Raw genomic sequence first — 13,361 nt, forward strand, 5'->3', positions numbered from 1 at the left:
ACATCACCCCCCACCAAATTTCTCTTGCTTCTGTTTGTAGTCAGTCTCTACTCCCAACCTGAGACCCAGGAAACTATTGTTTTGCTTTCTGTCTCTATAGATTTTCTTTCTCTAGAAATTTTATGTAAGCAGAATCATATAGTTATTTTGTATCTTCTTTCTCTTAGCATAAGGTTTTTGAGGTTCATCCAAATTGTAACATGTTTCAGTATTCCATTTATTTTTATTGCTAAATAGTGCTCCATTGTATGAATATATACTACTACAGTTTGTTCATTCACCAGTTGATGGAAATGGGGATTGTTTCCAGTTTTTATGCCATTATGAATAATGCTACCATAAACATTCATATTAAAGTTTTGTATGGACACATGTTTTCATATCTCGGGTAAATACCTATGGATAGAATTACAGTAAGTATATGTTTAACTTTTAAAGAAACTACCAAACTTTTTCATAAGTGGCTGACCCATTTTATACTCCTACCAGCAATGCATGAGAGTTCCACTTTTTTTCAGATCCTTGGGAACAATGTTGGTTTATAGCCATTCTAATGGATGTGAGGTAGAGTCTTATTATGGTTATAATTTGCATATCCCTAATGATTATTGATGTCATACATTGTGTTGGGTGTCCTGAAGACCACCCCCCAGGTTCCATGATTTGTTAGGAGGACTCACAGGACTTAGCATGTTGTCATGCTCATGGCTATGATTTATTATAGTAAAAGAACTCATAACAAAAGTAGCAAAGAGAAAAGACACATGGAGTAAAGTCTGGAGGAAGTCAGGTACAGGCTTCTAAAAGTCATTTCCCAGTGGAGTCACACAAAATATACTTAATTCCTCCAGCAACGAGTTGTGACAACACGTGTGAAATGTTGTCTACCGTGAAATCTCATTGGGAACTAAGGGCCCAGGGTTTTTTATTGGGGGACCAGTCATTTAGGCACCATTTACCTACCATGAACCAAAATTTCAGGTTCCTAGAAGGAAAGTAGGTGTTCAGTGTAAACTACATCGTTTACAATTTAGGCACAGTGAGTTATTGTTACTAGGGAATGATGGGAACTCTCCTGAGATCCAAGTTCTTAGCCAAGGGCAATCCTTGCAAGTAGGACTTTCTAAGCATAGCAGTCTCAGGCTTGCTTTGTTAACTCTTTTCTGCACAAGTATATTTTCATGTGCTTATTAAGCATTCATATATTTTCTTAGGTGAAGTATCTCTTAAAATCTTTTGCTCTTTTAAAATTGGGTTGTGTTATTAAAAGTTGTAAGAGTTCTTTGCATATTATGGATATGGTCCTTTATCAGATAAATGATGTGCAAGTATTTCTCTCAGTCTGTACTTATCTTTTTTTATTTTCCTTTATCAACTATTCTTTATTTAATTTTTCACTAAATTATTTTCTTTCTGTTGGCCTTATCACTGACATCAGTTCCAAGTTGCTTCAGTGGTCACTTACATAGTAGCACATTTCTTTTCTTTTTAAAAATTTTATTGGAGGGATTTCCCTGGTGATGCAGTGGTTAAGAATCCACCTGCCAGTGCAGGGGACATGGGTTTGATCCCTCATCCGGGAAGATCCCACGTGCTGCAGAGCAACTAAGCCCGTGCGCCACAACTACTGAGCCTGCACTCTTGAGCTCGTGAGCCACAACTACTGAGCCCACATACCGTGACTACTAAAGCCTGCGTGCCTAGAGCCCGTGCTCTGCAACAAGAGAAGCCACCACAATGGGAAGTCCGCGCACTGCAATGAAGAGTAGCCCCTGCTCCCTGCAACTAGAGAAAGCCTGTGTGCAGCAATGCAGACCCAACACAGCCAAAAATAAATAAATAAACAAATTTATTAAAATAAATAAATAAATAAAATAAAATAAAATAAAAATTTATTGGAGTATAGTTTATTTACAATGTTGTGTTAGTTTCAGGTGTACAGCAAAGTGATTTAGTTATACATGTATATATATTCATTCCTTTTTAGATTCTTTTCTCATATAGGTTATCACAGAATACTGACAAGCATTCCCTATGCTATACAGTAGGTCCTTGTTGGTTATCTATGTTTTTTTTTTTTAAGTAGGCACTATCATTTTTTCTTTAATATTTATTTATTTATTTATTATTTGGCTGTGCCGGGTCTTAGTTGTGGCAGGTGGGCTCCTTAGTTGCAGCAGACTCCTCAGTTGCGGCTTGCCAGCTCCTTAGTTGTGGCATGCAAACTCTTGGTTGCAGCATGCATGTGGGATCTAGTTCCCTGACCAGGGATTGAACCCTAGTCCCCTGCATTGGGAGTGCAGAGTCTTAACCACTGCACCACCAGGGAAGTCCTTTGTTATCTATCATATATAGCAGTGTGTGTGTGTGTTCATCCCAAGCTCCTGATTTATTCCTCCCTTCTCCTCCTCCTGCCATGTTTCCCCTTTGGTAACCATAAGTTTGTTTTCAATATCTGTAAATCTGTTTCTGTTCTGTAAACAAGTTCATTTGTTTCTTTTTTTTTTAAATTAGGTTCCACATACAAGTGATATCATATGATATTTGTCTTTCTCTGTCTGACTTAGTATGATAATTTCTAGGTCCATCCATGTTGCTGCAAATGGCATTATTTCATTCTTTTTTATGGCTGAGTAATATTCCATTGTATATATGTACCACATCTTCCTTGTCCATTCTGCTGTCAATGGACATTTAGGTTGCTACCATGTCCTGGCTATTGTAAATAGTGCTGCAGTGAACATTGGGGTGCATGTATCCTTTAGGATTATGGTTTAGGATTATGCCAAGGAGTGGGATTGCAGGATCCTATGGTAGCTCTATTTTTAGTTTTTTAAGGAACCTCCATACTGTTCTCCATAGTGGTTGTACCTATTTACATTCCCACCAACAATGTAAGAGGGTTCCCTTTTTTCCACACCTTTGCAGCATTTACTGTTTGTAGACCTTTTGATGATGGCCATTCTGACTGTTGTGAGGTGATACCTCATTGTAGTTTTGATTTGCATTTTTCTGATAATTAGTGATGTTGAGCATCTTTTCATGTGCTTTTTGGCCATCTGTATGTTTTCTTTGGAGAAATGTCTATTTAGGTCTTCTGCCCATTTTTTGATTGGGTTGTTTGTTTTTTGACATAGAGCTACATGAGCTGTTTGTATATTTTGGAGATTAATCCTGTGTTGGTCACTTCATTTGCAAATATTTTTTACCCATTCTGAAGTTTGCCTTTTCATTTTGTTTATGGTTTCCTTTGCTGTGCAGAAGGTTTTAAGTTTAATTAGGTCTCATTTGTTATTTATTTATTTTACTTTCATTATTCTAGGAGGTGGATCAAAAAAGATATTACTGTGATTTATGTCAAAGAGTGTTCTGCTTAAGTTTTCCTCTAAGAGTTTTATAGTATCCAGCCTTACATTTAGGTCTTTGATCCATTTTGAGTTTATTTTTGTGTATGGTGTTAGTGTTCTGATTTCATTCTTTTACATATAGCTGTCCAGTTTTCCCAGCAACACTTATTGAAGACACTGTCTTCTCTCCATTGTTTATTTGTGTCTCCTTTGTCATAGATTAATTGACCATAGGTGCATGAGTTTCTTTCTGGGCTTTCTATCCTGTTCCATTGATATATATTTCTGTTTTTGTGCCAATACCATACTGTTTTGATTTCTGTAGCTTTGTAGTATAGTCTGAAGTCAGGGAGTATGAGTCCTCCAGCTCCATTTTTCTTTCTCAGGATTGCCTGTACTCGTCTTTTCATTCTCTTAATTGTCTTTTTAAAAAATTAATTAATTAATTAATTTTTGGCTGCATTGGGTCTTGCTGTGTGCAGGCTTTCTCTAGTTGCAGTGAGTGGGGGCTACTCTTCATTGCAGTGCACGGGCTTCTCATTGCGGTGGCTTCTCTTGTTGTGGAGGACGGGCTCTAGGTGCGCAGGCTTCAGTAGTTGTGGCATGCGGGCTTAGTAGTTTTGGCACACAGGCTTAGTTGCTCTGTGGCATGTGGGATCTTCCTGCACGAGGGATCGAACTCATGTCCCCTGCAATGGCAGGCAGATTCTTAACAACTGTGCCACCAGGGAAGTCCCTTAATAGTGTCTTTTGAAGTGTAAATTATTTTTATAAAGTCCAATATGTCAATTTTTAATTTTTATGGATCATGATTTTGGTGTATGTCTAAGATATCTTTGTCTAACAAAGGTTATAAAGATTTACTTATATGTTTTCTTCTAGAAGTTTTACAGTTTTAGGTTTTCCATTTAAGTTTATGGTGTATTTTGAGTTAATTTTTGTATGAGGTGGTGTGAGTGTTTAAGCTCTTTTTAAAATTTCCTGTATATGGATGTCCAATTATCCCAGTGTCATTTGTTGAAAAGACCATCCTTTCTGCATTGAATTGCCATGACACTTTTTTTGGCATCAATCGACCACAGATGTAAGAGTTTATTTATGGATTCTCCATTCTTTTCCTTGATCTGTATGTCTATCTTTAGCTAATATCATACTGTCTTGATTACTTTAGCTATAATTTTGATACTAAGTTTTGAAATTGGGTGGTTTAAGTTTTTTTTGTTGTTCTTTTTCAGAATTGTCTGGCTATTTTAGGTCCTTTGCCTTTTGTATACATTTTTAGGATCAGCACACCAATTTCTGTAACAGAAAGTTTGCTGGGATTTTGATAGGGATTGCACTGAATCTATAAATCAGTTAGGGGAGAATTGCCTTCTTAACAATATTGAATATTCTGATCCATGCATATGGTATATCTCTCCATTCATTTATATCTTATTTAATTTCTCTCAGAAATGCTTTGTAGTTTTCACTGTAAAAGTCTTGCACTTAAGGGGTAAATTTATTCCTAGGTGTTGTATTCATTTTTATGCTATTGTGAATTGCATTGTTTTATTAATTTAACTTTTGGATTGTTTGTTGCTAGTATGTAGAAATTCAATCGATTTTGTAATTGATCTTGTCTCCTGCAGCTTTGTTTAACTTTCTTGTTTTTGGTAGTTCTCTCTGTGTGTGTGTGTGTGTGTGTGTGTAGAGTTCTTAGGATTTTCTACGTATAGGACCATGTCATCTGTAGATACTAGTTTTATTTTTTCCTTCCCAATCTGGATGCCTTTAACTCTTTTTTCTTTTTTTTATTCCACTGGCAAGAACCTCCAGTAGGGTTTTGAATAGAAGTGGTGAGAACAGACATCTTGTTTTGTTTCTCACAATGGCAGGGAATATTCAGTCTTACTGCTAAGCATGAAGGTAGCTGTAGCTTTTTTGTAAACGCCTTTTATCAGGTTGAGGAAGTTCCCTTCTTTTCCTAATTTCCTGAGGATTTTGTAAAAAAAAAAAAATCAAGAATGGTTATTGGATTTTGTCAAATGCCTTTCTGAATCATTGAGAAGATCAAGTAGTTTTGTCCTTTATTCTATTGATGTGGTATATTACATTAATTGAGTTTCCAGTGTTAAAACAACCTTGTATTTCTGGTATAAACTCCTCTTGGTCATGGCATACAATCCTTTATATACATTGCTGGTTCAGTTTGCTAATATTTTTAAAGGATTTTTACATTTATATTTACAAGAGATAGTGGTCTGTAGTTTTCGTGTGACAATTTTGTCTGGCTTTGGAATCAGGGTAATACTGGCCTTGTAGAATTAAGTGGGAAGTGTTCCTAAACTTTCTAAAAGATCATGTGTAGGATTGGTGTTACTTCTTTCTCAAATATTTGATAGAATTCACCAGGTCCCCCTATTTATCCTTCTTGATACTTAACATAGTTCATAATGATACACTTGGGCAATATTTTGGTTACCTGCTTCTCCTTCTATATTAAGTTTCCATGAGGTTTCTGTTCCTTGTCTCTGTCATTCAGCACAGTGTCTGATTCATCATAGGAGATCAATAAGTGTTTGTGGAATGAATGGTAGATGCCCAATTTATGTGTCATGATGGGCTAGTCTTCATTTGTGCCAATGAAGTTTAGCAATTCCAAACAATTAAAGATGGGGCAATGTTTGCTAAAGTGCTTTGTACTCAGAGGAGTAACTATAGATTTTTAACAGTGCTCTACAAAGAGTAGATTTTCTGATGGTATACAGCAGTGAGTTTGGGGGTTGGATGGGTTTTAAGGCCACAGGAAAGAAATTGTATAGCTTCACTGTCAATTTTACAAAAAGATTTTGGGGAAATATTAAAGATGGCCATATTAAGAAGTAAATATAAGATTTTAAGATAAAATACCATTTGCAGTGGTCCCTAAGATCTCCAGCTTACTTCATTCTTTTTCCTGGGAGGAAAAGTTTGGAAAGAAAGATCAAAGTGGGCCTGAATCTCAGCTCTAGCACTCATTAGCTGTGTGATCTTGAGTGAGTTTACCTCCTAGCTTCAGTGTTCTTGTTTGCAATATGGGTAAGACAGATTTATGTCAGTTTTAAGAGATGGACAAGAGAGCTTAAGGGAAAGTATGCAGAAGTGTTTAATGCATAGCAAGTGACAGTAAATTCTTCATAGGCAAGGACATTTTGGAACAGGATTAGAGAGTTGTTTATATGAGTTAGGGTAGAGTTGTCTGGAACTAACAAAACATGGGCAGTGATTGTAACAAGGAGGGGGAGGAAAGGTTGTCTTGTCCAGCACCAGCTCTACAAAAGTACCAGTGCTGATGCTATTTTATCCATACCATCTTCATCTTTCAAGATCTCCACCCTCTGTTGAGAGCAGGGATGGGGGAAGTTGGGAGTACCATGGGTTGTTGACAAAGCTGCTATCCACAAGGGCAGTTTGAATGGGGGGGCGGTGCTTCTCATCCAAGTCTGGGGGCATGAGTGTGACATTTTTCTTCTGGAAGATTCATAGATAATATTAAGACAGCTGTCAAGAGAAGGCTGGTGTTCATCACTGTAGTTCCTCTGTGAGGCCCATGTGATGTTCTCTGTTAATGGCAAGGGATGGCATGCAGGCTTTTCCTCGGCTTCCAATAGCTCCCCTGTCCATCCTGTCCCCTCAGGTTTCCATCTTCCTCTTTTAGGGCCCTGACCTCCTACTGAGAAGGCAAGGAGCAGCTTCACCCTCCCCTGTTCTTAAGCATGATCAGTAAGCTTTGCTCCCCTCTGGATCTCCCTCTTTGACTTTTTAGAGCTGAGGTCAGCAAACTTTCTCTGTAAAATGTCATATAGTAAACATTTTAGCTTTTGTGGGCCAAGAGGCAAAATCAGGAATATTTCTACAAATTTTGTAGACACCGAAACTTGAATTTTATGTGTTTCATGGGTCATGTATTATTCTTTTAACTTTTTTCAACCATTTAAAAATGTAAAAAAACATTCTTAGCTTGCTGGCCATACAAAGACAGGTGGCCGGCTGAATTTGGCCTGTTGCCAATACTTTGCTGATCTCTATTCTAGAGCCTAACATGGGAGAAAAAAATCCAAAAACTCTGAATATTAAGTGTTCTGCAGTCTAAAATGCCTCTGACTTACTGACTCACTCCTTCACAAAAACTAATGGGAAGAGTGAGGAAGTGTGGGAAAGAAAAACAAGCATAGGATTGTCAATACTTGAAGCTCCCATGTCCCACAATGGGGAAGTCATCGTGTTTCATTCCAAACCACCCATCAGAGCAGTCTCCTGAGCTTGCTTTGTGATTCAAATCACCTGGCTTCTTATTGAAACTAGGGTCCCAGATTGGAGATGTTGATGTCAGTGGTTTCTAGGATCTGTAGTGGTTCTCAGGGTCAGGTGAGCTGAAGAAACACTATAATAGGGGAAGGCTGTTTATAGAGAGGGCAAAATAATCTCCCAAACTGTGCTTCTTAAAGTGCGGCCCCTGGCCTAGCAGCATCGGAGTGGCTCAGAACTTGCTAGGCCCACTGAATCAGAAACTCGGGGGTGGGGTGTGGCAATCTGGCTTTTATCAAGCCAGGTGATTCTGATTCACGTGGAAACTTGAGAACCACTGCCCCGGCATCATTACTATCACCTGGGGCAGTGATTAAGCACCCACCTGAGCAGTCAAGGCCGAGGCGCCCTGAAACTGCTTTGTTCTAAGAGTGAGAGGTCTATGTGAAGAGCTGAAGGCATCGATTTCCACAAGGAAGATCTGGAAATGGGTGCTTTTCTATACCAAGGGGCACCATGGATCCTAGAGATAGAAAATGCCACCCAGTGTGATGAGGGTGGGGTTTTCGGCCTTTTTGCCCAAGTGAGCAGGGCGTTTGCTGACTTGTGCACCCACGAGCTTTCCAAAGTCATCACAGTCTTCGCTTTTCCTGAGGTTTCAACAAGGCCCAATGGGGGACCTTTGTCCTGGGCCTGCCAGGCAAGCCGCTGCAAGCTGCCTGACCTCACAGGTGCACCCGTGGCCCCGGTGACGTCACAGAGACCCAGAGGGCCTGGGGCGGGCAGAGGCGGGGCCGGTGCGTGCAGGGGGAGGTCTCCCGGGCCCGCGTGGTCCACGCTCAGTTCTGCTCCCGCGCAAGGCCGGCTCAGGGAAGGAAACAGAAGAGCGGACTTTGCAAAAGCGTCACTTAAGTTTTCTCTGGAGTCAGTATTCAGGATATTTGCCAAGACCCAGGAGACTCGGCGCGCCCCCTGCGAGGCGGCCGGGGTCTAGGAGGCAGCGGCGCGGGATGCTCTGCGCCGGCCTCCAGGCCTCTGCATGGCTCGGGTGAAGAGGAAGTGCATCTGCGACCTGTGCTCCTGCGGGTAAGGCGGCCGCGCCCGCGCCTAGGGCCCAGGAACCTGGAATTTCAGACTCTGAAAGCTAGGCTGACCCTGAGCTTCTTGATCAGGCAGCACCACGGTGGATGCGTCCACTTGTCGGCCTCTTTTAGGCGGCTGCTAACTGTTGTTAGCAGTTAACGTGCGGCATTGAATCAGCCCCGATGAACGTGGCTGTCCTCAGGCCTTCTCTGTTTTCCTTCCCCCCAGAGCTGCGCGGACGTTGAAAATGGGCACAGACCCGCAGTTTGTGCTCCCCTCCCTGCAGCCTAGAGAGTGTCAGACAAAGATAGAAAACCCCCTGGCCAGGTTGGGCCAAGTCTTGCATCTTTTGCTGGTCTCCTTTTGGGGAAGAGGAATCCTTTCGTGTAACTGAGTTTCTCATTCAGAGAAATTCTTACTACTTAGGAGTGTAAGGTATTTCTAAAACTCATGTCCACACTGGTATAGAGTGGAACAAGAGTAAGGAAAGCAAATTATTTTTGCGCTCACTTGTCCTGGCCTTGCCAGGTGTCTCTCCTGGGCCTTGCCTTTATGAACCATGCTTGGGTGAAGCAGGTGGTTCCAGGGAGAAATCATGGGTTTTAGGCAAAGTTCTGCCGCTGACTCCTTTCCTGTATCTCACAATGCTTGAGGTGCTTCTTTCACCTCCTTCTTAGGACACCTAAGAATTGCTGGGCTTGAGGACAGCACAGGAGCAACAGAAAAGAGGGGCGGCTCTGGGGTCAGCCCTCGTGGGCTGTTGTTAATTGTGGGGTCTTGGGCAGGTAACTGAACTTCTCCAGGATTCTCTAAGTAGTTAATGAGATAATGTGTGTGAGACTCCTGCTAATGGGTTGTGCTTAAAATATGTTAGCATCTGGAAAGCTGCAAAAAACGCTTGCTAACTTTGTTACATCAATATTGAAAATGTCATCAGTAGTGGGGAGAATTAAAGGGAACTCTAATAACTGGGTGAGAAATCTTATACATCTCTGGCATCAGTGGGTGGTTCTCAACCTTGGCTGCCCCCTAGAGTCACCTGGGGAGCTTTAAAGTGATACTGGTTTCCCAGGCTGTTAAATCATCCTCTCTGTGGGTGGGCCCCACCAGCAGTCTTTCGGTGATTTCTCCATTTGCCAAGATTGGGAACCACTGAACTAGATCACGTAGAAGCATGGGTCCTGCTTCTTAAGGTTTGTTAGGAGGATCCAGAGCAGTGTTTTAATCTAGGGCTAATTTTCCACACTACTGAGGCAAAACCTCTATGGCTCACCCTCTGCTGGGGCCCTTTACATGCCCTCCCGCCTCTTCTTCTTCTTCTTTTTTTTTTTTTTGTGGTACGCGGGCCTCTCACTCCTGTGGCCTCTCCCGTTGCGGAGCACAGGCTCCGGAAGTGCAGGCTCAGCGGCCATGACTCATGGGCCCAGCCGCTCGGTGGCATGTGGGATCCTCCCGGACCGGGGCACGAACCCGTGTCCCCTGCCTCGGCAGGTGGACTCTGAACCACTGCGCCACCAGGGAAGCCCTATTCTTGAGGTATTGAGTTATTCAGGTAGGACTGGGGCTTAATTTGCTCTCTTGTGGACATTGGGATTGAAATATCTGATACAGTCTCCATCTTTGCCCAGTATGCATTCCAGTTAGGAAGCCAGGAATGCTCATTGAAGAGGTACAGAGGGTATGCAGTGAGAAGTCGCCGTCCTATCCCTGTAGTAGGGGACGTTCCTTCTCTGTTTCTCCTTCACCCCTGAAAATGGGCTGTTTCCCACTGGATGCAGAGTCTGTCCATGGGTCTCTTTCCTTCCTCCTCCTCCTGTACCTACCCCTCTACTCTGATTTCAGTCAGGGGTCTCTGGTTTGACTCTCACACCCCTCAGCCCCTCTTCTCTTATTTCAGTCTCATTTCACTTTTCAAAGTGCTTGTTGGTCCATCTGGTTATCTCATCAACCTCAACTTCAACAACCTTCAGATAGTCACCATGTTCCCTTTCTCCAGTATCTGCCCCATTAGTGGTGCCGTCTATTGTCCATTTACCCTGGGTTTATTTATTTATTTATTTTAAAATTAATTTTTATTGGAGTATAGTTGATTTACAATGTGTGTTAGTTTCAGGTATACAGCAAAGTGAATCAGTTATGCATATATCCACTCTTTTTTAGATCCTATTCCCATATACATCATTACAGAGTATTGAGTAGAGTTCCCTATACTATACAGCAGGTCCTTATTATTTATCTATTTTATATATAGTAGTGTGTATATATCAATCCCAATCTCCCAATTTATCCCTCCCCTTTCCCCCTTGGTAACCATAAGTTTGTTTTCTACATCTGTGACTCTATTTCTGTTTTGTAAACAAGTTCATTTGTACCATTTTTTTTTAGATTCCACATATAAGTGATATCATATGATATTCATCTTTCTCTGTCTGACCTGCTTCATTCAGTATGACAATCTCTAGGTCCATCCATGTTGCTGCAAATGGCATTGTTTCATTCTTTTTTATGGCTGAGTAATATTCCATTGTATATATGTACCACATCTTCTTTATCCATTCATCTGTCTGTGGTTGCTTACATTTAGGTTGCTTCCATGTCCTGGTTTTTGTAAATAGTTCTGCAATGAACACTGGGGTGCATGTATCTTTTCGAATTATGGTTTTCTCCGGATATATGCCCAGGATTGGGATTGCTGGATCATATGGTAGCTCTATTTTTAGTTTTTTAAGGAACCTCCATACTGTTCTCCATAGTGGTTGTACCAATTTACATTCCCACCAACAGTGTAAGAGGGTTCCCTTTTTTCCACACCTTCTCTAGCATTTACTGTTTGTAGACTTTTTGATGATGGCCATCATGACTGGTGTGAGGTGATACCTCATTGTAGTTTTAACATTTTTTTTTTTTTTTTTTGGCTGCATTGGGTCCTTGTTGCTGCGCGCAGGCTTTCTCTAGTTGTGGCGAGTGGAGGCTACTCTTCATTGTGGTGTGCAGGCTTCTCATTGCGGTGGCTTCTTTTGTTGTGGAGCACGGGCTCTATGCACGTGGGCTTCAGTAGTTGCAGCACGTGGGCTCAATAATTGTGGCACATGGGCCCTAGAGCATGCAGGCTTCAGTAGTTGTGGCTTGCGGGCTCTAGAGCGCAGACTCAGTAGTTGTGGTGCATGGGCTTAGTTGCCCCGCGGCAGGTGGGATCTTCCCAGACCAGGGATTGAACCCATGTCCCCTGTATTGGCAGGTGGATTCTTTTTTTTTTTTTTTTTGGTTTCCTAAATGTTTTTCAGTAATTTATTTTTTTTTTTTAATTTTATTTTATTTTATTTTTTTGCTTTATAACAAATTTAATCAGTTATACATATACATATGTTTCCATATCCCCTCCCTTTTGCGTCTCCCTCCCACCCTCCCTATCCCACCCCTCCAGGCGGTCACAAAGTACCGAGCTGACCTCCCTGTGCTATGCGGGGCAGGTGGATTCTTAAACACTGCGCCACCAGGGAAGTCCCCCTGATTGTAGTTTTGATTTGCATTTCTCTAATAATTACTGATGGTGAGCATCTTTTCATGTACTTTTTGGCCATCTGTATGTCTTCTTTGGAAAAATGCCTGTCTAGATCTTTTGCCAATTTTTTTCAGTGGTGGTTTGTTTTTTTGATGTTGAACTGCATGAGCTGTTTGTAAATTTTGGAGATTAATTCTTTGTCAGGATTAATTTGCAAATATTTTTTCTCATTCTGTGGGTTGTCTTTTTGTTTTGTTTATGGTTTCCTTTGCTGTGCAAAAGCTTTTGAGTTTAGTTAGGTCCCATTTGTTTATTTTTGTTTTTATTTTCATTACTCTAGGAGGTGGATCAGAAAAGATCTTGCCACGATTTATGTCACAGTGTGTTCTGCCTATGTTTTCCTCTAGGAGTTTTATGGTTTCCGGTCTTACATTTAGGTCTTTAATTCATTTTGAGTTTATTTTTGTATGTCATGTTAGAGACTTCTAATTTCATTCTTTTACGTGTAGCTGTCCCGTTTTCCCAGCATCACTTATTGAAGAGACTGTCTTTCTCCGTTGTATATTCTTGCTTCCTTTGTCATAGACTAGGTTACCATAGGTGTGTGAGTTTATCTCTGGACTTTCTATCCTGTTCCATTGATCTATATTTGTTTTAGTGCCAGTACCATACTATCTTGATTACTGTAGCTTTGTAGTATAGTCTGAAGTCAGGGAGCCTGATTCTTCCAGGTCCATTTTTCTTTCTCAAGTTTGCTTTGGCTATTTGGAGTCTTTTGTGTTTCCATATAAAGTGTAAACTTTTTTATTCTAATTCTGTGAAAAATGCTATTGGTAATTTGATAAGGATTGCATTGAATTTGTCAATAACTTTGTGTAGTATAGTCATTTTGACAATATTGATTCTTCCAATCCAAGAACATGGTCTGTCTCTCCATCTGTTTGTGTCATCTTCAATTTCTTTCATCAGTATCTTATAGTTTTCTGAGTACAGGTCTTTGCCTCCTTAGATAGGTTTATTCCTAGCTATTTTATTCTTTTTGATGTGATGATAAATGGGGTTATTTCTTTAATTTCTCTTTCTGATCTTTCATTGTTAGTGTATAGGAATGTAAGGGAGTTCTGTGTATTAATTTTGTATCCTGCAACTTTACCAGATTC

General features: G+C 40.8%; 1 protein-coding gene across 1 annotated transcript in view; it reads left to right on the forward strand.

The window, feature by feature from the left end:
- Positions 1-8,640: 8,640 nt before the first annotated feature.
- SAXO1 (stabilizer of axonemal microtubules 1) overlaps positions 8,641-13,361 on the forward strand; it is a gene marked incomplete at its 3' end in the record, with an annotated part of 95,497 nt that continues 90,776 nt past the window's right edge. Inside the window, exon 1 of the mRNA XM_082625879.1 lies at positions 8,641-8,702. Within this exon, the coding sequence (XP_082482005.1) occupies positions 8,656-8,702 (47 nt within the window). The 5' untranslated portion in view covers positions 8,641-8,655. The remainder of the gene's footprint in view (positions 8,703-13,361) is intronic.

The sequence above is a fragment of the Mesoplodon mirus genome, assembly GCF_964341445.2.
Source record: "Mesoplodon mirus genome assembly, chromosome: 1".
Classification (NCBI taxonomy): Eukaryota; Metazoa; Chordata; class Mammalia; order Artiodactyla; family Ziphiidae; genus Mesoplodon; species Mesoplodon mirus.